The 24677-nt window shown below is 50.8% G+C and overlaps 8 protein-coding genes across 8 annotated transcripts; 2 read left to right on the forward strand and 6 right to left on the reverse strand.

Moving 5' to 3' along the window:
* The first annotated feature begins 89 nt into the window (after positions 1 to 89).
* On the forward strand, positions 90 to 1790 carry BCR38DRAFT_111549 (thioredoxin-like domain-containing protein). The gene is made up of 6 exons (XM_040853385.1): positions 90 to 405; positions 468 to 475; positions 546 to 553; positions 602 to 790; positions 846 to 1200; positions 1257 to 1790. Exons 1-6 carry the CDS (start codon positions 282 to 284, stop codon positions 1605 to 1607), a joined length of 1035 nt encoding a protein of 344 aa, XP_040710309.1. The 5' UTR covers positions 90 to 281; the 3' UTR covers positions 1608 to 1790.
* On the reverse strand, positions 1766 to 4249 carry BCR38DRAFT_504489 (alkaline serine protease; the record flags this gene model as incomplete). The annotated part of the gene is made up of 8 exons (XM_040864899.1): positions 1766 to 1814; positions 1868 to 1974; positions 2038 to 2837; positions 2927 to 3144; positions 3199 to 3319; positions 3383 to 3609; positions 3661 to 3924; positions 3978 to 4249. The coding sequence occupies 8 exons, from the start codon at positions 4247 to 4249 to the stop codon at positions 1766 to 1768; spliced, it is 2058 nt and encodes a 685-aa protein (XP_040710310.1).
* A 1071-nt stretch (positions 4250 to 5320) lies between these two features.
* On the reverse strand, positions 5321 to 7888 carry BCR38DRAFT_355246 (uncharacterized protein; the record flags this gene model as incomplete). Its single annotated transcript, XM_040856937.1, has 4 exons — positions 5321 to 6993; positions 7053 to 7154; positions 7215 to 7345; positions 7395 to 7888. The coding sequence occupies 4 exons, from the start codon at positions 7886 to 7888 to the stop codon at positions 5321 to 5323; spliced, it is 2400 nt and encodes a 799-aa protein (XP_040710311.1).
* Positions 7889 to 12773: 4885 nt separating this feature from the next.
* Positions 12774 to 14516, reverse strand: BCR38DRAFT_401880 (replication factor C). The gene is made up of 2 exons (XM_040857762.1): positions 13615 to 14516; positions 12774 to 13562 (listed from the first exon to the last, which is right to left on the reverse strand). Exons 1-2 carry the CDS (start codon positions 14384 to 14386, stop codon positions 13171 to 13173), a joined length of 1164 nt encoding a protein of 387 aa, XP_040710312.1. The 5' UTR covers positions 14387 to 14516; the 3' UTR covers positions 12774 to 13170.
* Positions 14517 to 15482: 966 nt separating this feature from the next.
* On the forward strand, positions 15483 to 16456 carry BCR38DRAFT_355240 (histone-fold-containing protein; the record flags this gene model as incomplete). The annotated part of the gene is made up of 3 exons (XM_040856936.1): positions 15483 to 15593; positions 15994 to 16125; positions 16268 to 16456. 3 exons carry the CDS (start codon positions 15483 to 15485, stop codon positions 16454 to 16456), a joined length of 432 nt encoding a protein of 143 aa, XP_040710313.1.
* A 1231-nt stretch (positions 16457 to 17687) lies between these two features.
* On the reverse strand, positions 17688 to 19249 carry BCR38DRAFT_490295 (uncharacterized protein; the record flags this gene model as incomplete). Its single annotated transcript, XM_040864502.1, has 2 exons — positions 17688 to 18136; positions 18418 to 19249. 2 exons carry the CDS (start codon positions 19247 to 19249, stop codon positions 17688 to 17690), a joined length of 1281 nt encoding a protein of 426 aa, XP_040710314.1.
* A 291-nt stretch (positions 19250 to 19540) lies between these two features.
* Positions 19541 to 19866, reverse strand: BCR38DRAFT_490296 (uncharacterized protein; the record flags this gene model as incomplete). Its single annotated transcript, XM_040864503.1, has 2 exons — positions 19541 to 19657; positions 19708 to 19866. 2 exons carry the CDS (start codon positions 19864 to 19866, stop codon positions 19541 to 19543), a joined length of 276 nt encoding a protein of 91 aa, XP_040710315.1.
* A 1863-nt stretch (positions 19867 to 21729) lies between these two features.
* BCR38DRAFT_461454 (uncharacterized protein) lies at positions 21730 to 23086 on the reverse strand (the record flags this gene model as incomplete). The annotated part of the gene is made up of 2 exons (XM_040862531.1): positions 21730 to 22780; positions 22833 to 23086. 2 exons carry the CDS (start codon positions 23084 to 23086, stop codon positions 21730 to 21732), a joined length of 1305 nt encoding a protein of 434 aa, XP_040710316.1.
* Positions 23087 to 24677: the final 1591 nt, after the last annotated feature.

Consider the following 24677-nt stretch of genomic DNA (forward strand, 5'->3'; position numbering starts at 1 on the left):
CATATTGAACCTATAAAAGTAAAGACAGCCAAGTTGACCGATGACGCGGGGTGAGAGATGAAACGCGATTCGTCTCTGCAAGAGCACAGCTCAGCTTGTTTAGCGGGCCATCTGAAGTTTTCACGCTAATTATTGTCTGATGTTTCCCCTGCAGCTCGTCGGAACTGCCCCTGATCTGCAGTTACCCAGTGGGGAGCTCGAATGGTAGTTCCTCTCAACGTTCCGCCTGAGGAGACGCATATCGTTGTGAATGTGCAAATATTCGACCTTTGCGATCCGAAATGAGGGGTTTACTGACAACTACGATCATTGCAGCAGCAAGTACTGTTGCACGATGCTGGGAATATGTAGATGAGCCGGACTTCTTGCGAGCCGTGTCGGACCACAACCCAGTTTTGGTTGCCTGTAGGTGAATATTCAGTGTCATGTGGCCCGACGTCCTTGCTAATTGATTAATCCAAATCTAGTTGTTGAGGTATGCTTGAGAATGTGAGATGAGTGCCTCTTTTAATCGTGGATGCTTACACTGCACTGTCGTGTTATAGCCTTCAACGTGAGTACACCCGTTCCATCTTAATGGTCTATTGCTAACGGAACTCAGAGCTTCCAGTCAAGCCCTCGAGTCCGAATGGACGTCAGTCGCCAAATCGGAGAAGGCTTTGGTCACCGTCGACTGCAGTACCAAGACCCAGCTATGCAAGGACTACGAAGTCATTTCGTATCCCGCGCTGCGTTACTTGGACGGTCACGGCAAGATGATCTCTTACCGTGGGCCCAGGACAGCTTCGTCGTAAGTTCGCTCTGCGTGATGACCCGACTCAGAGCCAATCACTCACTGGCCTTAGAATCATCTCATTTCTTAGAAGAGCTGCACGGCCGGCAGTAACTCCACTGAATGCCAAAAAGATTACGGCCTTTCAGTCAATCGACGACACTGTTATTGTGGCTCACATCAACCCCAAAGATGAGCATATCAAGACCCAATTCCAGACGATCGCGCGCGCACTGAAAGATCGTGCATCATTCGGGTCATTGGAAACCACGGGTGCTAGCTCCGTTGTTTGCTACAGCAATCAAGACGATGAACAGTCCGTCATCTCGGACCTCACGGCGATTGAATCCCTGGACATGTTCATTCGAGGCTGCATGACACCCCTGATTGGAGAGTTCACCCGACGATCGGAGTTGAAGTACCTCCAAGTATTCAGAACCCCCCCAGATCAGGAATAAGCCCGGTGTGCTGACAAGCGAACTAGGCCGGGAAATCTATCGTTTACTACTTCGCTACGGATCTTCAACGGCAAAACTCATACGTCAACATGATGAGACCAGTTGCGAAGAAGTACCGGGAGTACCTTAGCTTCGTCACCGTCGATGCCAATGAGTATGGAGACATGGCACTCGCTCTGGGGATACCAGCAGAGTCATTCCCAGCAATCTCTGTGCAGAATCCGATGTACGGACAAGTCTTCCCACTCGATACGGCAGCCGAGATCACCCCTGAAACCATCGAGGCTTTAGTTTTGGAAATTGCGTCTGGCAAGAGGTCGCCCTGGGATGGGACTTCGAGCTCACCAGGGATGGGGCACTCTCATGATGAGTTGTGAGACTCCTCGTTTGTACATATGTCTTATTGAGGCGCTTCGTCTTCATGTAACCCTGAGCCGGGCATACTTATCTTTCTCCTCTTCTGTATACATCCGGTCCTCATGCTCCGTAACCCCATCGCTCCGCAAACGACCACTCTCGACACACTTCTTGAGTGCTAGGGTAAACTCATGAATAGTTCTAAGAACTTGGGGTACACGGGAGTCCTGTCCATGTCAGTCTCAGATTCCGTTGCGTTTGAAAATTATGCAGCTCTTACCCAAATCCAGAAACAGGATCCCATCCCTTGGTGGCCGGAAATCCCTTTGTGCCACAACCCGGATTATTCCCAGTGGTGATGTCGGTAAACAACTCCGGATGTTCATACTACATCGCATCGTCAGCCTCCATCAGCCTTTCGAGGCTCTGCCTTATCAGAGTTCAGCTCACCAGAACTTGATGCACAAACCCCACCGTGCTCTTCCCAACTGCTAGCCTCTCCTCATTAATCAAGTTCAAAATACTCCCAAACAACGGACACGAAGCCGACGTCCCCCCAATACGAATCAACTCCCCTCCATGTGAGATAACAAGGTTGTCCCCATTCGCCGCAACATCCGGATACGCCCTCCCCAGCTTATTGTACCGCCCCTTTCCCGAATAAACATTACTGTAATTCTCTCCACCACCCTCATATCCTTCAAAACTCAGATTCGCACTCGCCAGGAACCCCTTGACGTGTCTTTCCTGCCACGCGGGCCGATCAAACACATTTGAGAACCCCCCTCCACTCGCAAATCTCTCCGTTGGCACCTCATCCGCAGCTTCAAATTTCCCGGACGGGAGGTACGTCGATCCTACCGCAAGCACATATGGACAGTTGGCCACAAACTGTGGATGGAACACCTCGTGTCTTTCGCCGACACATCCGTCCGGCAACGGATCCCCACTAAAACTAGCCACCCCGCTATCCCCCGACGCAATCAGAACCGTCGTTCCTTGCAAACCCAACTTCATGATCTCGGCGCATTGGCGCTGTTGGTACGAGGCCGGGAGATCGATTTCACCCCCGCTGTAGGAGATGGAGATGACGTTGGTGGGGGAGTAGACACCGCACATAAGCTCGCCCTGGTACCCGCCCGGGTTCGGGTTCGGGTAGGAGGGGTCGAGACACGCCGGACGGACGCAGTTTCCCGTCTCGTTGAAGGAGGTGGAGAGGCAGTAGGAGCCGTCTAGGGCATTCCAGAGGTCTGTTTTAGAAGATGGAGTATTAGACGTAAGATAAAAGTAAAGGAGGGGGTGGCGGTGTGGGGGGAAAGGAGGAGCCTAGGAGCCTTACTGTTGAAGAAACCACGGTACGGTGTGTTACTCGTCGTCTGGTTGTATTGATAGTACTCGTCGTCTACTTGAAACAAGACCGTCTGCTGAGGCCAGATCAGTCCGTAAGCCATTTGAAAGTCGAGATTCGACTCGGCGCCCGCTGAGCTAATCGACTTGGCTGGGCCTTCACCGCCGTTGATGGACCGGAGCTCGGGGTGTGTTCCGTTGGGAATGTTTCTGCATATCATTAGCGCAAGACACCTAGGGTTCGTCTTGGAAGGGACGAATCACTCTGTGAAAGCCCAGAAAAAGGTATCAAGGTCTTCTTGTGCATAGTGCTGGCCCAGGCTCTGAAAGATTCCCATCTTATTGTCGGGGTGGGCTTTTGTGCCGTTGGGAATCTGGTAGAGATCTACCCAATAACATGACATCAGTATGTGCTGATCGGCAACTCGAAGCTTGCGGAGCTACTCACTTCGGATACAATCTGGTGTGATGTACCTGTCGCAGTCGCCGTTCAACTTGATAGGACTATTCGCAGGCACTGTTTCCACCGGTAGAGCGAACCGCGCCGGTCCCTGTCCATCCGGACCCGTACTCCTTTTCGCCATGATAGGGTCTTGTGGATCCCCGAAACCCATCAGCTTGATTCCAGGTGTAATGTAGTCAATGTGCTCCTGAACCCCTTTGGGGACATGGTATCTGCATCTAGTCAGCCGGGCCCCTCCTTCTGAAAGCTCCTTCAAAGCTCACTCTTCACAGGCCACATTCTTGACCCCGGTGTCTCTATGTTTGTAGACATGGTAGTCTGCCATCAGCAATTCCTCAACCTTCCGTACGGGGGCGTCGAACTGGATCCACTGCTTGTTCGAAGACTGCGAAATCGTAAACCGCGGGATCCCCGATGTTACTAGCCATTGGGTGACCGCATCGACACTGTCATCAGACGGCGCGAACAGATCAATCACTTGAGCCGCAGAGAGATGTTTGCCATAGCTCTCTGAGTTGGGGTCCGATCTTCACATGCTATCTCATTAGTCGTTCATAGTGTCGTCGCAGTGGGGACGTACATGTCCATCAAGAGATCATGACCCTCCTGAAGATTTCTCTGTTTCAGACCAATGCGCATGGGCAGTTTGGCATCATGTTGTGCTTGTGAAAATTTCACCCATCTTCTTCCCTGTTCTTCGGTACGCTTCTCGTGTTGGATGTGGGAACCGGGTATCGTCCGCTTGGCGGGAATCTCGTACTTGAAAGTCTCGACGCCATGGCTTAATGACGGTGATGCCAATATCTCAAATGTCACTAAGGGGACGAGAACAAGATATTTGAGTAGCTTCATTGCGAATTGAGTTCCCCAGATGGTGTGGATGAGCGCTCCACTCAACCCATGCCGATGTGCGATGAGTTACATATTTGAGTCTTTGAAATATGTTCCATAGCCAAGCCATAGGTTAGCTCCTTTCCGTTTCAAATCAATATGAAGATATTATGAGGGAAACAGTGCCGCATATTATTTCTTGTTCAGGTTGCCAAGTAGAGACATTTGACCCGATAAAGTGCCTCGTTGGCGGGTAAATAGGGAGGTGTCAGAGAATGTATATTGCACCTGCATCATAGGCTCGATGGGAGCTGATGACAGGCTTAAGTCAATTTGGGACTTGCAGTGGCTTTATTCCGAGCTGCCGGCAAGTAACTCGATTCCCATAGCTAAAACTCACCATCGTCATGTAGTATGCCATTGCAGAACAGGTGTCGTTTATGTAACCCTTTCGGAGACTTTTTCAGGGGCCACAGCTGTGATCAAGGATGCACATTACTATACGGAAACGCGTGCTAAGTTCCATCTGTACATGCATCGGTGGCTTGCTTTAGGATCTGCTATGCATTGATTGCAATCTGGGGTAAATCTTAACCAGAGTTGCATCGAAGCAAGGAAGCGTCATTTGGGCGGTGGCCGACATGCCGACGCCTGTTAATATATCCGGCTGACTAAGGCTGCATCAGTCTGAAATTTGTCACATCAGAACATCGATGGCACATGAAATAGCAGGTCATGGCGAAGGGTGTGAAAGATACGGAATGGCGCGATACATCTCGTTTACCTGACCCTCCACGTGGCATCTATCTGCTAGACCATCAGAACCAGGGGGTGGTATTGTTTAACACGACATGATTGAGAAATTCCGTCCATGACGAGGAAGCGATCTGTCCCCAAAGGTCTAAAGCTTGCCACAATCACCTCCATATTGATGTATTCTCTTAACGAAGTAGCCGACACAAGCGAATGAAATCACGCACTTGCAATACACATACCAAATGCTGAGTTCCTTCGAAACTCGTCATCATATTATTATTACATATCATTACGAATGACAAACCTCTGCCCGGCTCGGCTCCACCTGTGTCATTATTATCTAACTTCGACCGACTCTGAGTGGGCAAGATCATCATGACCCCTTATAACCCGTTCGCCCCAAACCCCCGGCGTAGTAAATCCTTCCAGATCCGGCCAATCCCCAATGGCCGCCGGATCCCCACCGATCCTGACCCAAGTAGCCTCACTGGGCGTCGGCCCATCGAGCACAAACATCATATACCAAGCCGGCGGACTGACCCTCGCATTAGGCGGAGCCGTAACCGTACATGCCGTCCCTGAACAGCTCACGGCCGGGAACAGGGTGCGCTGACCCATGCTGTTCCCGTGCGTGGACCCCACGGCTGCAATCAGAGAGACCCTGATGGCCCCGTTGGGTGCGGAGGTGAGGGTAAAAGGCACGGTGGAGCCGTAGGCCCAGTCCTTGTTATTGATGGAAAAGGTTGGTCGAGCAGTGCCGGAAAGGATGTAATCCGGGCTGAAGTACTCGAGGCGGTGTTCCTGGGGATTGATGTCGTCCTGTGGGTCTGAGCCGGAAACCAAGACGCGGCCGTCCATCATGAGCACGGCTTCCGAGTGGTACAGCCGCGCAATCGTGCTGTTCGCCAGCTGGGTCATGCGAGTGCCGACTGGCTTGGTAGGGTCATACAAGACAGCCCCCTTGTTGGGGTTGGTAGCAAGTCCGAAGCCTGCGCGGCCGTTGTAGGCACCGTTCATGATGAGGTAGCGGCCGTCGGGGAGGCCGACCATGCAAACAACCACGCGGGTCGATGGCATGCGCTCGATGGTCCACCCTGCATCTGCAACATCGGGCTGTGTGGAGATGCAGTTGTCGAGGCCGAAGTTGGCGCCGTCAGTGGTGCCGCCGCACAGTAAGACGGTTAAGGGTTCGGTGTAAGGGGCATATTGAGGCAAGATTTGCATGGTTCCTTGGAGGGGATAATCCCTTCCGGCGTCGGGATTGTTCACGGCGCCGGGCATTTGAGGTAGCATGCGGATGGTGCTAAAATCGACCTGAGAGATGATGCGGGCCTCGTTGTACTGGGCGAAGAACATGTTACCTGAAGGGAGCACGGCGACGAATGGGTACGAGTTGACCTTGGCGACGTTTTCGAGGTAGTCGAGATGCGTCGATGCCGTGACGCCCGCCGGTCGGGGGAGCACCTCAGCCGTGGGCACCATGGGCCCATCTGACCCATCCTCGCCACCGATGATAAGGATAGATCCGTTCGAGAGCGTAGCCGCCGTGGGATACCAGCGAGGGTCGAACAGTGCCAATTCGTCGACGTTCTCTTCCCATTGAGTTGTTCCATCGGTACCGAGGGAGGCGTCAGGTGTGAAGAGTCGAATACCGTAGAGCGACTCGACTGACCACCCGCCTATGTTGATTTGCCTGCCGGCCTTGTCGGGGAGGACAAGAGACGCTGAGCAGAACACATCGGTTTTGAGTTGGAGCTCACGGAAGGCAGTGTCGTAGTTGGGCGCCAAGGATGGATCAAACTCAAAGGATCCCGTGCTGTTGTTCTCCTTGGATGTTCCGTGCTTCTCCACGAAGACCACCTTTTGGTTGAGACCGACCGTGCTGATCAGCGGAATGATGGGACTCGACATGATGAAGTCGTAACTTCCTGCTGCATTGCCCGAGGCCCACGACCATGTCGTCAAGTCCTCGCCAGTCCACTTGTAGTAGGAGATCCGGTTGCCTCCTCCTGAGCTGAAGTTCAATGACTGTTCCTTAATGTTGTCTTGAGTTTGACAGAGAACTTACCGCAGATATAGCGTGGATCGCCAGAGCAGGCAACGGTGCAGTCCGACTCTGGCATCATGGTAGTCCGGCCATGGTTGGCAACATCAATGATATCTCCGCAGACTGCACACTAAATTCAGGACACGAAAAGGCACAGCAAATCAAGGCCGACTTGAAACTTACAGCATTGGTAGCCATACTCTATGCCACCTGCATTATATCCAAACTTGCTACAGGCCGACAGGCAGCTGGTTGCCGTCGTGTTGTCGATATTCTCGCCCATCCAAGGGAATGTGCGCGAGTCAACCGCATCACTGCATCTCATTAGTATACATCTCGCTTGACCAGAAAGTAGAGACTTACAAGAGACACCCCACATACTCCCAATCCCCTGGCAAATCCGTCTTCTGTGGTGCCGGCGGCTCATACACAACAAGGGTAGCATTCGAGTAAATACTCAACCGATTGCCCGCGCCGCAGTCCTGGGATGCATCGCCGGCACAGCCCATGTTGCAATCCGTGTCGGCGGTGAGATTGGCCCCATTGCGAACGAAGTTGTCACAAAAACACTGGGCGCCGTACTCCATGCCGGCGACGCGGTAGCCAAGACCGATGCAAGTGGTAACACACGAGTCCACGGTCAGGGTGGCACTGTCGGGCTCCTGGTGGGTCAGGGCCCGACCGGAGCTGCCTTCGGTATAGCAGCCTTTGTATTCCCATGACCCTGGGAGCTGTGCCGATGAAAGCTGGCGATGAATGTTGGTCAACAATGGGAATACTTTGCACAGCTGACTTGGAGATAAAAGTTGGAGATCTTTACCTGAAAGAGGGTTAGGGCCACCCCTGTAATGGCACATAAACGAAAGGGCCCCATTGAGGAGGGGATGGATGGTGGTTTTGTTTAACGAGAGTAAAGGTGATGAGACTTGTGCGGTCAACGGTGCGAACGAGACATGATTCCACGAACGGCGGCCTTAGTGGTACATATATCCATATGAGAGATGTCAGATAAATATCGCAGCTTCCCAGAAGAGAGATGCGTCACAAGAGCAAAGCGCCGCTACAGTGCCTATTTTCGTATCGCAGCACCAAGAGAATGCAGGGCTGTATGTTTGATTGGCGATTGCCTCCAGGGGGCGAAGGGCGAACGATGTCACCCCGATCTGACAACTTACTGGATCTCAAGCATAGCTGACAAGGTGCTCCTTCACATGATGACATGTGTTGTTTGTGCATGGTATGGAATGGGTCGCTTTCCAAGATAAAGTCAACAAACAGCAGACGTTGTACGGCGTTGTTGGTGACCGAGAGTCGAATCAGGACATCATCCGATGCCTTTCTAGGCTGAGAGCACGATAATATTCATAAACTTTTGTGACTAGCCGCAACGCCGCAGTCCTACGAAACGACTTTAAAACCCTCCGGCTTCGAAAAGAGTTGTCGCAAGTAGAGTGAGTGGAAAAGCCACATCTAGGATGCGGAGAACACACGACGACGACGCTATCGAATTACTGCAGCAGCAAGCAACAGTGAATTGCGGGGCGTGCTAACTAGGCTGATAAGTTCCCAGGAAGTCCAATTGCAGATGCTTGTAGCGCAGACGCAAGATAAGTCAACTGATGAAGATACTAGGGAAATTATGACAAGGGGGACTCAATAAGGCTGATTCGAAATCTCGTCTCGTCTGGGTATTTCTACATTGTAGGCGGCGCATATTCATTTATGATTACGGAGTTAGTAGCATCATGAGTTCATCTGTATTGTGGCACGCATAGTGAACTGGAATGGAAGTTTTGACATATTTCCTCTAGAAACGAACACATTTAACCTTAATCTAAGCTCCTAGATTTCGGCCGATCCTAGCGGAGTGGGTGGCATGACCAACAAAGTGTAGGAGGCCGATATCACATCTACGCATCGAAAGAGTCAGCATAAACCCTGATGCCCTCGAACCCTGGGCTCGTATAGCTTGGCACACGCTTTCACGGAATAGGCAGTTGGACAGCATGCCAGCACATGGGAGTGAACCAACTGCGTTAGCCCCATGGTTCGATACGAGGTTCTTTCGATCGCCCATCAAGTCGGGTGAAGTAGCCGGAAAGGGCCGCCGAGGCATTGCTGACCAATTATAAGAGGCGCTACTCGCGACCTCCCCTGCTAGTATATCCAAGTATATATTCCTTGCGATATCTCTGAGCTGGCTCAACTATCTCGGCGAGCATGTCGGTTCCTGTAGAACAGATAGACAGCACGCCAGTGATGGAATAAAGAGTGGACAACAAAGGTCGTTAGTACGGCTTGATTTCGAGGATTGGCAGGCCACTATCAGTATTTCCAAGTTACGAACTTCTGAAGGTTGTAACATCCTCATTTTATTGCTGACCGACTGCATAAATTGATGACTGACGTTGCCTACTCGCTGCTTGACCCCATCTATTTGCTGACCAGCTGGCTAATCATTATTCAGTGCTCCTCACCACTCGCGGCGATGTTGTCACACCTGCCGGGTATCACATTTTTCATACCGTTGTTATCAAACCAACACGGCGCCAAAAGTGTCGTAGGCATAGGTCTGATAGACAGCAAACCCATGCATCGCGTCATGCTTAATCGTATAACCACCCTGCCCAACCTACCCATTGCCACCAATACATAAGCAATGAGAGGTCGGCCTGATTCACGCATATCACCCATCAAATACCAAGACATAGAAAGTAGACTTATTCTTGGGGAGACTAGTACCAATCAACATTATTCTTCAGCCTCTTCTACACATAATCCCATAATCCTCCGCGGTATTAAAGCCCACATCTTTGTTCATATTTCACCCTGCAGTCTACGACAGCTCCAGCAAGTCAGCAAAGGTGACAATGATATAAATGGAGATGTTGGTGGTACCCGGCTCCTAGACCTTGAACCAGCGCTCGGGGAAGCTGGAGTTATAGTCCAGATAGCCCCGGGCCTGCACACTTTATACTCGTGGCGGTTTGGTGACGTTAATGTACATCTTGGAACAGAAGTCTTCGATAACATCGATTGCGGTCCCTGGGGATAGAATTTTGTACACGTTTAGGAGGTTCTAGTAAACTCTGTCGATGTTGTTGCAGAGAGTCTCGGGCGGGTCAGGAGTGTAGATCTGGTGGTTAATAGAGTCGTAGTTGATGTTGAGGCTCCCTATGGGGGTCTGTGGTTTCTTGTAAGAATTCTATTCACGAGGGCAGCTCACCATGGCATAACCTTGCTTGTCAGTATGTCCGCCTGAAATTTGGAATAGTGGGTAATTCTTCCACCAGATTTTAGAAGCTTACATTTGCCCCGAGAGAACAACTGGAAGGCAGCATCGCAACTAAGCCAGCAAGTTTCAATGTTTAGGGGTACGAAGTTGAACTCGAAGGTCCGGGGGTTGCCGTACTGGTTCGGCGGTACATGCCCGGATTGGGCGGTGGTGTCTTTTTCTAATCAAAGCGACTATCAGGAGCATCATAAACATAATCAGCAGGCGGCAGGGTCAAGTTAAACGTATTGCCGAGATACGAGCCGTTCTATAAAGACATTGACATGGCACCGCAGAAGGCAGGGTATATATACTCGAATAAGGTGGACTGCACATCGCTTGAGTCCTCCTGGAAACAGGTTGGCTCTGGTGGAGGAATTCGGTACCATGGTGGACTTTGCACGTCCTAGGGCTGGTCATCGATCGCGATATTTTAGGTATGCAATCAGCTAAAGTTCTGGGAGACATGATGGGCGACGTCTATACAAACTAGCTAAGACATTCGCCAAAAATTATTGCCCCGTTTGTGTCGCTGTTATTGAGGTCGCACACAATCATAGCATGTTCCAAGACGCTGACACACTCATACTCGACTATAGGGACTGCAACTCCACAGCAATCCCCTCTCATCAATGGTTGCGCGCCTACTGAGCTAAGAGGCAGAACTACATGTTTAGGTTGACTGAGGATAATTCGAAGATAATAATGTTGCCGTGATCAGTAGTCCGTTCACTAGCTTGCACCATATCGATGCCGTGTTATGGACGTTCAAGGGCCTATAATTTCGTCTCTGTCCCGCAGGGATGAGGAAGCACTGTTAGAGGGGTTGGAGAGCTCTGAGATCTACCCAGTAGCCATCGAAATAAGGTAGAGGGCGAACGGGTTTCGTATGTCAAGTAAGTAGTAGAGTTCCGGATTATAAACCTGTTTCACTTTGTGATGAGCAACTGGAGGCGGAATCAACCGGTGCCGTAGGTATAATAATATAGAAGAGCCCGATTTCAGCGCCACACATATGAACCGAGTCAAGTCGCGGATATTCTATCGATTGATGTTTGCAAATAATGGCAACTAACATCGCGCATAATTGCGCAACGTAATTGCCTCAAAGACAAGCAGAGCAATGGAATTGCGGGTAGTTGCACGCACATACCTGCCGAGCGCCAGTACAGTGAGCGGCAGCCAAAGTTTTGCACGTGCAAGCTTGAGCATACTCTACGATACAAAATTAGTTAAAACTAAAATCAGTTCTTTCCTATCTGCGTTGTATCGGATACTACGAGGTGTGAAACCCATGGAGCTCGAGCCTTGCCGATTTCCAACCTTGCAATAACACACAAGCATACATACTAGTCTCAGATCATGAACTTCAAGTACTTGCAGTATGGTGTTTCTCTTCCCTTGGGAACAATGTATTTGATAGCACTCACGGTGTTTGGGATCGTACCAATTGGTCCGAATCTAATACAGCACTCGGTTCCTATACTGGTGTTTTCATGTCCAGGCAGGGAGACCCTGTAGTAGGGCTTCTTGCGAAAGAAACCCCTTATCTCAGTAGAATCTCCGTGTGCTTACCCGGCGCAGGCTACACTAACCATGGTCAGTCTACCTAACACCCTACCTACCACAACACTCGGCACTCTTCCTGCCAAGGCAGATCTTGCGACCTACAATACTATCCATACAGCACAGAGAAGGGTGTTGAGAGTCGCCATGTTTGAGTCATTGCTATCACTCTCTGCTTCACGAGGTTAGTTCATGCGATTGGGCCTCGCAAGCAAGTAATCTGTGCGGATTGTGCTCGGGGTCTCGAGTTCCTATACTGCCACCCACACTGCCTAATGGATGTGCCGAACGCGCCCCAAGTACCTTGAAAAGGGGCCGCGGGTTAGTGTGGGGACTACCGCGGGGCATAAGCTACCGGAGCTTGTCGAAAAAACTCGTAAATACAGGACCCAACCGAGTCCGAAAAAACTGCGAGAACTGCGCATACTGTGGTCTGGTTGGGCCTGTTCGCACTTCGAGCTCTTCGCGAGTAGGTGAGTGGCCGCGGACCCGAGGTACTGAGCAGCGGATTGACGTTGCCTCGAAATGAGGCCTACCTGAACCCCCCGACTCGTCTGCAGATGGATTGATATGCGCGAGAGGGAAGGTTATTTGCGTAGTGGTATATCCGGTGGTAGAGGGCCGTACAATGCTTTGATATGACATCCGCTTATATGCATCACAAGACATTCCCTGGTTTGCTACGCTTCGTTGTAACTATGCAATATGATAGAAGTTGAGAGATAATTGAACGAGTTTTGAGAATTTGTTGTATCACAACCTCCTGAAAGATGATACGTAATAACATTGATCGTATGCCATGTGCTAGCGAATTATCGAAAGGCCTGCAGCCAGGGAACAAGTTGAGTGGCTTACTGGGAGATGTATTAACGCGGAACCGCATGTGTTCAAACGATATCAGGCACATTCAGACTTCATTTATTGGAGCTTTTTATGCTATTTATCTTTTGGAAATGCGCTGATGAGCTCGTGAACACATCCTGTGCCAACATCTAACACGGCGGCTTACCCGCAGCTTGCGTACGCAGCAACCGCAGTTAGATAAGAAGCGATCCATCTACAAACCTAAATTGTAAGCCTTGCTAGAAAGTTCTGACACTTCTTAGCTCTGAAAGTCTATGAAGATTATAGCCTTTAAATGTTCATTCGTACCCATCGGCAACCACGTACCTTGGGCAAACACTGCCCTCCAAAAGGCCAACCAACCAAGGGTATCATCCCGAATTTCATTGCTCCCATAACTTAGCTTATTCATGCCAACGGCAAGAACCAGTACTGCATCGTTGTGCCCTGATAGCTTTATACAGTTAACTCACAGCCCTCCCTCACAACTCCAACCACAGCGCCGGTCTGGATAGCCTCGTTTCCGCCACCAGCCACTCTGTACTCAATCTCAGCAAGGCCATCAAGCCACCTAATCATGGCCTCGGGCTTCACCTCCATGGTGACGAGCTGTTCTGACAAGGCAGTAATGATATCCGCCAGTGCCAATCCGTTGGCAACTTTGAGAGTATTGATGGTCGACAGACACGTGGTCACATCATTGGTCGTGAGTAGTGTCTGTGTAATCTTCTCAATGGCTTCAGGGGGGGGTGCTGCGATACAGTTGTAAATGGTCTCTGTCGTGATGTTGTCTCGGATTATGTCCTTCTCGGCCACCTTGGGGCCGTCTCTTGGTTGCAGGGGCGTGCCTGCAGCTAGCAGTCAGTCAAATTTCCGGAGTACGAAAAGGAAGTCACGTACTTGACGCGTGGCACGCCTGGAGCACGTTAAGCGCCCTCCGCATATCACCCTTGCTCAGCTTGACCAGAGAGTCTGTTGCTTCAGCAGAGATCTTGACGTCCTCCTCCATGACAACTTTGTCGACCAAGACCCTGATATCATCCTCCTTCAATGGACTGAATCGGAATCGTGTGCACCGAGAGAGCAGCGCCGGGGACAGTTTGTGAGAATAGTTTGCAATGATGCAGAACCGCGTGTTTGCTGTGTACTTCTCCATGATCCTCCGCAGCGCCATCTGCGCGGTATTTGTCATGGCATCGGCTTCATCTAGGATAATGAGCTTGTAGGTTGCCATGCCTCCCGGTCGCGATCCACCTCCGATTGTGAATATTTGCTTTGTAGATGCGAACGTCTTGATCTGCTCGCGCACGACATCGATACCTCTGTCATCTGAGGCATTGAGTTCCAACACCATCTGGCGCACGTTTTGTTCACCATAGATGCGTCGCGCAAGCGCCAATATCGTCGAGGTCTTGCCGGTCCCAGGCGGCCCGTAAAGAAGCAAGTGGGGCAGTCGGTTGGTATCAACAAATTTGTTGATGGTCGCGAGGATGTCTTGGTGGCCTGACACGTCGTCAAGTGTTGAGGGTCGGTACTTCTCAACCCATGGCAGGGAGTCTTCGGCTTCGACTGGGAGGTTGGCTGCACTTCGTTTGCCCTTGGCGGCGTTGTCGGAGAAGGCAATGTCCTTGGAAGGAGCATCAATCTCCATCTCGTCCTCAAAGTCCGACATTTTGATAAATTGTTGAGGCTTGGCTGCTTGCGAGTATTTCGTACCAGACGGATGGTTGGTGCGTGGAAAATAGAGGTTGTTTGGTTGCCTGATGGACTTCAGGATGGAACTTGGTTCCGCATCTCCAAAGACGCGTAAATTGAGTCGAACCGCGTTCTAGCAAGGACCACAACTGACGGCGGTCGACCCTTCAGCGAAGTGGCTTGCTCCCTGATGACAGCTGTGGCTGACCCGGTGTGCCAGCCCCATATCGGCTGCCGAGATTCCACCGGCGGATTCCTAGGACTCCAGAGGTGCTCGGTGCCGCAAAGTTGGCCACTATGCTATTGTTGTTGATCAACATATCTTCCATATCTATCTTGTCACGCTGTGAAAACAAGATGGCCGTCATTGATCATGGCCGTACGAACAGTCACTTGGTCTCAAGTTGGACCTAGTGCCACCAGATGGGCTACGCCCGCCCGTCTGATGCTGCGCTCCTCAAGGGCAAGCAGGCATAGGTAAGTGGATGAAAGGTCAGTATCGTCTCTAGTTCTGCCCACCCGTGCCTCCAGAAGAGTGCCACAAACGACATGATCATATCCCATTCCATTTCTTGCGTATCCACAGTCTTCTTGGACAGAAGCCTTGAGCGTGGTGCTCTCACTCTGCGCTGCCTCTGGCCTTCACGATGCTCCTCAAACTGCGGCTTGAGTCGTTCTCGGCTGCCGTAGTTAACCTGCCAAACAAGGTTAGAGTGGCCACCAGCTCTTGACAGCTGGCTCGGACGTCCAGGGAAAGCTCTAGCGTGGGTCGCTCCTGCCTGCTGCGGTGGTGTGGTCGCCTGGAAGCTGCCTAGGAGCGTTCGCTTTGGAGGGCGGTTCAAAACAACGACGGTCCAATACGGCTTGTGCAACACAACGCAACGTTTTTGCGCCGCCTCTCGATTTTCCTACGACCTCGAAAGCCTTCCCGATCACAACAACAAACATTTTCTCCACCCTTGCCATCTCCCTCAACGCGTCGCGAACCCGTTCAACGTCCGTTTGCATCGAAAAATTCATACCCAACCACCGAGCATTTCCTAACATCGACCTTGCGCGCATCGATTTCCACAATGGCTGGTGGAAAAGGCAAATCTTCCGGTGGAAAGAGCTCTGGCGGAAAGACGTCGGCGGTCGAGGGTCCTAAGAAGCAGCAGAGCCACTCTGCCCGTGCCGGTCTCCAGGTAAGCAAAAAGCTGTCTTCGTGATGCATCTACGCGGTTTCGATGTATTCGGACACGTTCGATCGCCTTTTCCGATTTCGCGAGCCCCCAACATCTCGATCAAACGCCCCTCGCTTCTCGACAGCACGTTCTATATCCTGTCAGAAAACTCGTCAATTGGCTATTCATGACTGGCGAGGGCAATCTTGGCCGTGCACCACACCCGCTCTTCAGCGCGACGGCGCTGGCTTACGCAACACCCGTCTATCATCAAACCTTGTCCCGCGACGTCGAGCACGGATTGCGCCAGCGCTTTCGAGCCGCAACGACGGCCTCGAATCCGTGCACTTGGTCCTCCTATCATCAATCATCTATGCCGTGCTGCCGAATGGACACATTTCTGACATTAAATCTCTGACAGTTCCCGTGCGGTCGTGTTAAGCGTTTCTTGAAACAGAACACACAGAACAAGATGCGCGTTGGTGCCAAGGCTGCCGTCTATGTCACTGCTGTGCTCGAGTACCTGACCGCCGAAGTCCTCGAACTCGCAGGCGTGAGTCATTATTTCCTGTCCCTCGAGCCTCGTCACCGCTTTGTCTCCAACATTGGAGCCCCCACACGCTCCCCCAGAGCTACCCCGCGTACTACCTCGAGATTCGTGATATGACTTCAGCATTGCTGACCCTTCCATATAGAACGCTGCCAAGGACCTCAAGGTCAAGCGTATTACGCCACGTCATCTGCAGCTTGCCATCCGCGGTGATGAAGAATTAGACACCCTCATCCGTGCCACCATCGCTTTCGGTGGTGTGCTCCCCCACATCAACCGTGCTCTGCTACTGAAGGTGGAGCAGAAGAAGAAGAAGGCTGCCCTCGAGGCATAAATGACTGGTTCGCAAAATGCTCATGCCTTTTGGCTTTAGTACTGTCTGCAGCTTTGGTCGGGGTTGCGGGAGAGCAGGGTTTCTGCGTTTGTGCAAGGAATGACCGGTGATCGTGTTATGCGGCTCCGTCAGCTAGCGTGGTGAGGATGGTCACAAGTGTGCTGGACGGTCGTCTACTGTTGCTCACTGCCCTCAGTCTGGCTACACGCGCCGAGTCTCGGACGTCACGTATCTGGAATACAATATGGGGGACCTCTAGGAAGTTGTGACAAAAGGTTTTATTACAGCCGTATTTGGTACTTAGCAAGTCTAGTCGAGCTCAGAGCTGGCGTGCATTGATCAGAACATGAGATATACTTGTCCATGTCGTATCGGCGCTCGCGTGTACAATATACGCTTTCATTTCCTTACTTACGCTGAGGCACGCAGCTCATCGGGAATGAAACTATGCAAATGTTCAGTTGGCACCGAACTTTTCTGACTTGTCTCCAAACACGGAGAGTAGCGTTGTGTGTGTTTGGTCCTCGTTCAACGCTTATCACTGGTGGTGTTGTTACAATCATCTACGTTCCCAGTTATATGAGCTCGCCAACGAATACAGCTTGATAACTCTAAATATTATGGTTGAGATGGGATGCGTAAAACCTGAGAATGCGAGAAGGCGAAGGTCGGCATACCATTGGTGCGGACTTCTCAGTTGCCATATCGTTGCATTCCAGACCCGAGAACCACTTGAACAAGATAGTACTGAAGTCTATGGGGTGTGCCGTCTGGCCGGCTCACCGTTAACTTGCCTCATTGTAGGGCTTGCCCTGCCTTTCACATGTTCAACCGAACTTGTTCAGATTGTGCCACAGGTTGCGGGATATATTTCTGTGCTTATTCGTGGGTTACCGCTACTCACATTCCTATACCGCATTAGTGGAATCCAGATCACGTCCAAGACGAGCATGTTAATCAGATCAGTACCTCATCAGTGGAGCCCGTGAAAACTGTACATAGAGGAGACAACAATGCCGCACATCTCACAGAACTCGATGAAGTGTGGGGTCGGATCAATTTATTCTTCGGGTGGCATGTTATGAACTTGTTGGCCGATCGGAGATGGTGCAGACTGCCACTTCTCTTATACATGGAACGAAGGCTGACTGAATCATGAAAGACCTTTAGACCGCTACGCGCTCATGGCGACCAGATATCACCACTCTAAGAAACACCCAGTTCCCTTATGCTAGCAGATCGGGCGAGTGACGAGTAGTAGAGACCGAGCAGCCCCGAAGACCAGCATCCATACTACTAAGTGTGTCGGATGCTCACGATCTAGCTCGAGGGTCTGCTCGGCCTCCTCGGCCTCCTCGTACTTGCCCTGGCTGTCTAGTACGTTTGCGAGGTTGTTCATACTTTTAAGTGTGTCGGGATGCTCACGGCCTAGTACCTTCTCCCTTAGCTCGGGAGTCTGTCGATGCGTCTTCTCGGACTCCTTGTACTTCCCCTGGCTATCTAGTACGTTTGCGAGGTTGTTTATACTGTCAAGTGTGCCGGGATGCTCGCGGCCTAGTACCTTCTCCCTTAGCTCGAGGGTCTGCCGATACTTCCTCTCGGCCTCTTCGTACTTCCCCTGGCTGTCGAGTATATTTGCGAGGTTGTTTATACTGTGAAGTATGTCCGGATGCTCGCCGCCTAGTACCTTCTTCCTTAGCTAGATGGCCTGCCGATATATCTGCTCGGCCTCGTCGTACTTCCCAAGGATACTTTTACTCTCCCCAATATTATGTAGAAGAGTGGCCTTATATATCCCATTAGAACAGTCCTCTCGGAGCTCTAGTACATACTGCCCATTCGCCAAATACCCTATCCAGATCTCTCTGTTCTCGTGCTCGGGGAAAAGGTACACCCTTGATAGTCGGTATATCATCTTCGTAGTCCATTTTCCCACTCCCCTTCTAGCCGTATCCACTTACGCGTAGCTAATCGAACGAGCCGATGCATATCATACGAATTAGGGTGGTCCCGTTGGGTAATAAATGCATACCCCTTTAGGGTGCCGATAGCTTCTTCTTCAAGATCAACCCCACTTGGGGGAAGTAACAATTTTGGGATATCTTTTTCTGCGAGAAAACACATAAACCTCAGGTACTCCGCAGCAAGTGGCTGATCCCGTGTAATGTGATCGAACAAAATTAGCCAAGTTGTCGCTACTGGGTTCTTCGTCAACTCATAACGTCCGCGATCCTGGAAGTCCTTGCTAAGCAGTCTGACCTTAGTCTCGTCACTCGACTGGTAGTAAGCGAGATACAGTTTGGTTGACGTCCCGCTCTGGAACATGTATGTAGATGCTTGACTAATAGCCAGAGGAAAATCCGCGAGGAAGTCGAGCAACGTTTCCGTGCTTACAGAGTCACGACACAGGCTTTCCCCCGCGTTCTTTTTCAACAAATTGAGAGCCTCATGTCGGCTCATTTCCCTGATCTTTTCAACACTCTCTGGCTGGCTGTCAAGCCTCAATACCGTGGCGTGGTTCCTGGTCGTGAATAGCACGGAACCCTTCCGGCTAGATGGGAGATATTTGGAGAGTTCCGTTACTAGCTTCAAATCATCGGCGTTATCGACGACCAAAAGCCAGCTGCCGATTCTCTCGTATTCGAGGGCGGCTTTCACAAGCAGCTTGACGTCTGCTTTGTCATCTTCGAGTCTGACACCGAGAGCTTGACCGACTTCGCGATAGGCATTCTCAAAGCTGATGGCGTCCACGGCCGGGACCCAGAAGACGGAACAGTCCTTGTGGGATAACATTGCCGCCCAGGCTATGCCCGATAAAAACTATCGGACGATCGGTCGTCTTGCGAAGGCTACGCAGGCTATCTACCAGATCCCTACCACAAAGAGAGAGGCGAGTCTTCAGAGCATTCGCGTGCCATGTCGGGTCGTACTTGTATACCATAATCTGGGCGTTCGGCACGACCTGAGGAAGCATTTCCGGATCCTTCAGCCAATGAACAGGTTTGGCTCCGTCTTTCCACGTTCACGACCAATCCACATTAGCCCCGAGACCGTGGACTGCGATGATGCTGGCGGAATTAGCAATCAGATGGAGGGGGCCGTGACGGTTGGGGGAAAGACCTGCTCCACTTCAATATTCTTGGCCGCTGCGTTATTCAGCTCGGGATACAAGACCTCAAGCAGCGGTCGATTGTGAGATATCTGTTCTAAATCAGTATACCGCGTTTATTGTTTGACTGTGGTGCGCGGACTAGTTTACTGCTTGCTTGCTGCCGTTGATCATACACGTCCTGAGGTCCGAAAGCAGGCACCGCTCTGGTGTCAGACCTATTCCTATACTTGAGCCACAAGTAGAACAGAATCGCAGCGCCAAGTAGGACCAGGAGCTTCACAGCGGCTGCCGGGTCCATGGCCGTGGATGCTGGCAGATGCATAAAACCGAGATTCCAGGTCGGAGGGCGGATTTCGAGTGCGCAATGCGCTAGGCTCGAGTGAGACGTTGCTGCTGTACCCGCCACGGTGTCAATAGGGGCAATCATCAAATCCTACACCTTATTCAGCATACTAGAAGACTGTACCCAAATAGAAAGATGCTGCAAAATACTGCGCTGGTCCCCGCCAAAGGATGAAACTGATCTTGGCAGTAGACTAGATAGAATATGTGAGAACGCTCTCGTCTGCTCACCTCGCGTGGCTGCGTTTAGCGCTTAGAGAGTATTTACGTAAGTGATAACTCGCGCGCCGCGCGAGCAGGAGCCCATCGCTCCCATCGGTCCTGGACAAAGGAACGACAGGAATGTGTCTCCTATGGTCGGACGACCGACATCAGTAGTAGTAGCTGTATTTAACGTCGTGGTGGGCTCGTATCACGAGGCCCGTGGACCTCCCTGGGGCACTTGACGTGCTAGGCTAGAGTCTGGTGTGCTACTTGAGAACCTCCGTCTACAGCCGACTTCCTCGATCCACCTTTTCACCGACCTCGTCTATCTAGCAGTTTCTCCGCCTTGTGGCTTGTGTTCCTGGAATCTTCTGCCCTTACCGGTCAGGGCAGCGTGTTTCGTTCGGTCTGCTCAGGTATGCCCCGCTTGGTCGTTCTCTATTCTAATAGTTGCTTTCTGCGGCGTAGACTTTATCTTGCGCCTATTCCTCCGGCACAGGTATGCCTGTAAATGTAGGGCGCGTAGGGGACCTTTTCGCCCCGGTTTAACGGGGCAATATCTCGCTGTAGAACTGTGTTATTTCGAGTAAAGACTTGAAGGCCTTGGGAGTCTTCATAATTCATCCCCAATACCTCATATGGTCTCTTTGGGTGATCAGCTCCGGGATCGACCAACATAAGTGAAGGAATGATTGGATATAGTCAGGAGGATTTCCTACATAGACACTCATTACTCCAGTGATCAATCTTAGCACCTTTCTTACCCATAGGTTAAGCTAAAGGCTTTGACGAGTACACCTGTGAAATCTATTGTTCAGCACTTCTATCAACTATCTTCATAGTTGATCTTCTTCTATACACGTACCCTGATAACATAAACCCGGCACCCTTATACCTTCTGTGGTTTATACCCTGATAGTATAATCGTCACAGGTTCTATAAACGAGCTTGTAGCTTCCTCAAACTTCTGTTCTTAAGCATGTGCCAGCCTAATTATAAAACAAATTGTCTTCATTCCGTGCAAGGGCGATGAAGGCCTCCTCCGTATCGGAGCTTGAGATAAGTGGGTCGGGTTTAGTGATCACCCCAAGAGTATGCTCTCCGTCGGGGTCGACTCTAAGCGCTGTTTCGCGGAGATCGCCATCGGTCATTGGCCGGCGTCTCTTTGCTGGCGTGGTTGGGGCCTGACCCAGGTCGATGAAAACGACTGCAGTGGTGAAGGACAGGGTGAGTGCGATCGCGATCGCAATCTCTTGTGTCGCTGAGACTGCGGTTGTCGAATCGGCTGGACGTCCTTCAACCAGGCTTGGATAGCGGCTGCCATAGGGTTGGCCATCAACACGTGAGCTGGATGTCCATCTAATGTGCGTAGAGCAAAGCAGTTGCAACGATAAGATGCTTTGGTTGTTCGCTTGCAAAGTGTTTGACTTGAACGTCAATGTAAAGGTGAATTACTCTTAGAAATATCCTGACAATAACAATGGTAGTGGAAGTTGCCACTTTCAAATTGGTCAAGTTTCTGAGCTTTGGAGTTGGCAGGGAAACGAATGGTACTTAATCATTGATATACATACTGTGACTTCAAACTTCAGAAAGTATGAATAAGATCAGCAGCTCACAGCCTGGCCTGTTCTTCCGCATTCCCATTCTGCAGTTCTTGGGATAACACTTTTTTAAATGCTGCTTCCACGTCACACTCATGGATCCAGGCCGTATCTGGACGATTCTTCATCCTGACCCTTAACTCCTCATCCGTTTCCGGCTTCCCAACCATTGCCTTCTTCTTCTTATTCCCCTCAAGTACAGTTTTCAGCACGCGGTCAGTATGGCCCTTTCTTGTGTTTTCATACGACCTCAGGGCTAATGCAATATCCTCGTCTGAGGGCAGCCCCACGGCACCCTCAGGAAAAACATGTAAAATCGACGCGGCAAAGGCCCAAGCATCGTCAATAGCCAAACTCCCACCTGCGGCAAATGCACCACCGTGCGCGTGTGCCGCATCACCTGCGAGTGTCACCCTGCCGTTTTCGAAAACCCACGAGTCGAGACCTGGTGCTGCTGCGTTGGGATAAATCCGCGTATACGGCGTTGCGTCGATCAAGGCGCGGGCCAGGGGACTCCAATCTTGGTAGTACTCCCGCAGGACCTCAACATCGCCTTGTTCATTCCATACTGAGTCTTTCCAAGGCGCATCGGGCGCGTCTGGATCTGCTTGGTATGAACCGACGATTGTGAATAAGTCTTTGCCGAGCTTTGATACGAACAGTGTCCGATTGGGTCCCCAGAAGTGACATGCTTCGTCCGGAAGGTCGGGGATGCGTGATACGTGGGATATGGGGAATACGGAGCGGAAGGTAACCCAGCCCGTCCAATTGGGGATTGAAGTCGGGACGAAGAAGCGGCGGACGGGGGAATGAATCCCGTCTGTGCCGAGCAGGATGTCGGCTGTGGCCGTGGTGCCGTCTTCAAATGCAATAACCAGCTTATTTAGTGAATGATCGAAGTTGGCCGATCCGAATGACTTTTTGAGATGGATTCGACTAGGGTTGACATGCACAGCCAGTGCTTGTTGGAGATGTGGTCGATAGAAGCGCGAGGTGAGGTGACAGTCTTCTACGAGGCCTTGATGTTCATCAACAGAAACTACCTCATTCGTCTTGTAGTGGCTATTGTGTCTCGTCAGTACGGAATTACAAGTAGATCAGCAATTCACCCCACCGGTATATCATGGGCGAACGTGATTTGTTCCGAAAAGCAATCGAGTCATCCAGAGCATTGTGGACTCCCAGCTTGTCCAATGTTCTCATTCCGTTAGGGCCGAGAGCAATGGAAGCCCCGATTTCTTGTAGTTTCTCTGCTCTCTCGTAGATCTGAACATCGATATTCGAGTGATGTTGTAAAGCAATGGCTGCTGTGAGACCCGCAATGCCAGCGCCAACGATGGCAATCTCGAGGTTGGAGCTGCTTGTCATAGCGAGGTATGATTTTGAAGTGTAACCCACACAATGATGCAGTTGAAATTCTTCCCAACTATTTTGACACAACTCAAATTGTTAAAATAATGAGCGGTTACCAAAGGGAGGAAGCTGGCTGATTGGGTTCTGTACGCAATATGAGTATGCGGAGTCGGCACATGACGCAAGATAAGATCGGAATGGCGATGGCAACATTAGAACCCACCACTCAACACCGAAGGCTACTTTCTAAACCGAGCCGAGGGAGCAACGCAAATAACACATTACCGAAATATGGCTGCGTTGACCATGGTTTTATTCATAGTAAATCCAAGTCGGATCCCAACCTTGCAAACAAATGTAGAATATGCAATCTTTTTTCTTAACTCCGTTCTTGTACAGATCGGTAGAGTATAGAAAGAAGCAGAAGCTCTCATGTACACACATACCTTACCTTTCGTCTCCTAGCTAAGTGTCACAAGCCACCTCCCCCGAATCCAAAATCCCTCCGAGCCTCAACTTCCTCCCCCTAATTCTCTCAAGCATCACACTGACATACTACTCCGCATCATACACCTCACCTTCCCACTCCTCACTCTCCGTCTGTGCAACTTTGATATCCTGCTCCACGTCCTCTTCCAAAGCCAACGCCCTCACCTCTTCCTCCGTCACTGACTGTCAACACACCCAATCGCACAACGAATGGTAACTTGCAGATGTGCAATTTGAGCGAGACATACGCCCGCCAGAGTCCTTTACTCCCTCAAGGGAAATGTTGGGTTGCTGGCAACTGGATGATCCTCATTTAGGGATCCAGCGGTCATTGTGACGCAGGAGATCATGAAGGATTGTTTGAAAGAGGGATCCATCTTCTACGTACTCCCCAGAGACATCCTCGTTGGCGTTTTCGGGATATTGAGGTTGCAGAAATAGTTGCTGCAGCCATGCTAGGCCCTTCCGGACATGGGAAGGGGCCTATATTTCCGGATAAGCCCTATGGACGACCTGAGGGTGTTTTGCTGTTGGCCTTTGGATAATAATTTGCGGGGCTGGAGATGAGGTAATGGGGTTGGGAGTTCAAGCGTGTGAGGACTTCCTAGATTGTGGTCGGTAGCTGGTGTAACTAGTATATTGGCCAATGAGGTTGAATGCGAATATACAGGGCTCTTTCTATTAGAATGTGATTATTTGTAGGTTCTGGACTGATCGGAGAGTGATATCAGGGCAATGCGTAAACAGTTATATGCAATAAGAGGTCCCTGACAAAGAGGTCGAGCTGTACAAAGTCCTTAACCGATGTGGCTAGGAATTGAACAAGAAAATATCCCATCTCTTTGCTACCTATGATGACCACTACTTGTGGTGAACCACAGCAATGACGACATTCTCATCATTCAATAGTGTAATGTACCCACAAGTTGTCAATGAGAATTGAACGAGCTTGAGTTGGTGGGTATTCCATGTAAGATGAAGCCATTTGGGGCCTCAAGCATGAACTGTCAATAGCTCCTCTAATCGCCAAGCCATCGTCACCATGCTCGGGGCCACGTTCGAATCCTTGGCCACTTCAGTCAAGTTTTTCTTCAATCTCGGTGACACTCCACGCAGG

The sequence above is a fragment of the Pseudomassariella vexata genome (assembly GCF_002105095.1).
Source record: "Pseudomassariella vexata strain CBS 129021 chromosome Unknown BCR38scaffold_21, whole genome shotgun sequence".
Classification (NCBI taxonomy): Eukaryota; Fungi; Ascomycota; class Sordariomycetes; order Amphisphaeriales; family Pseudomassariaceae; genus Pseudomassariella; species Pseudomassariella vexata.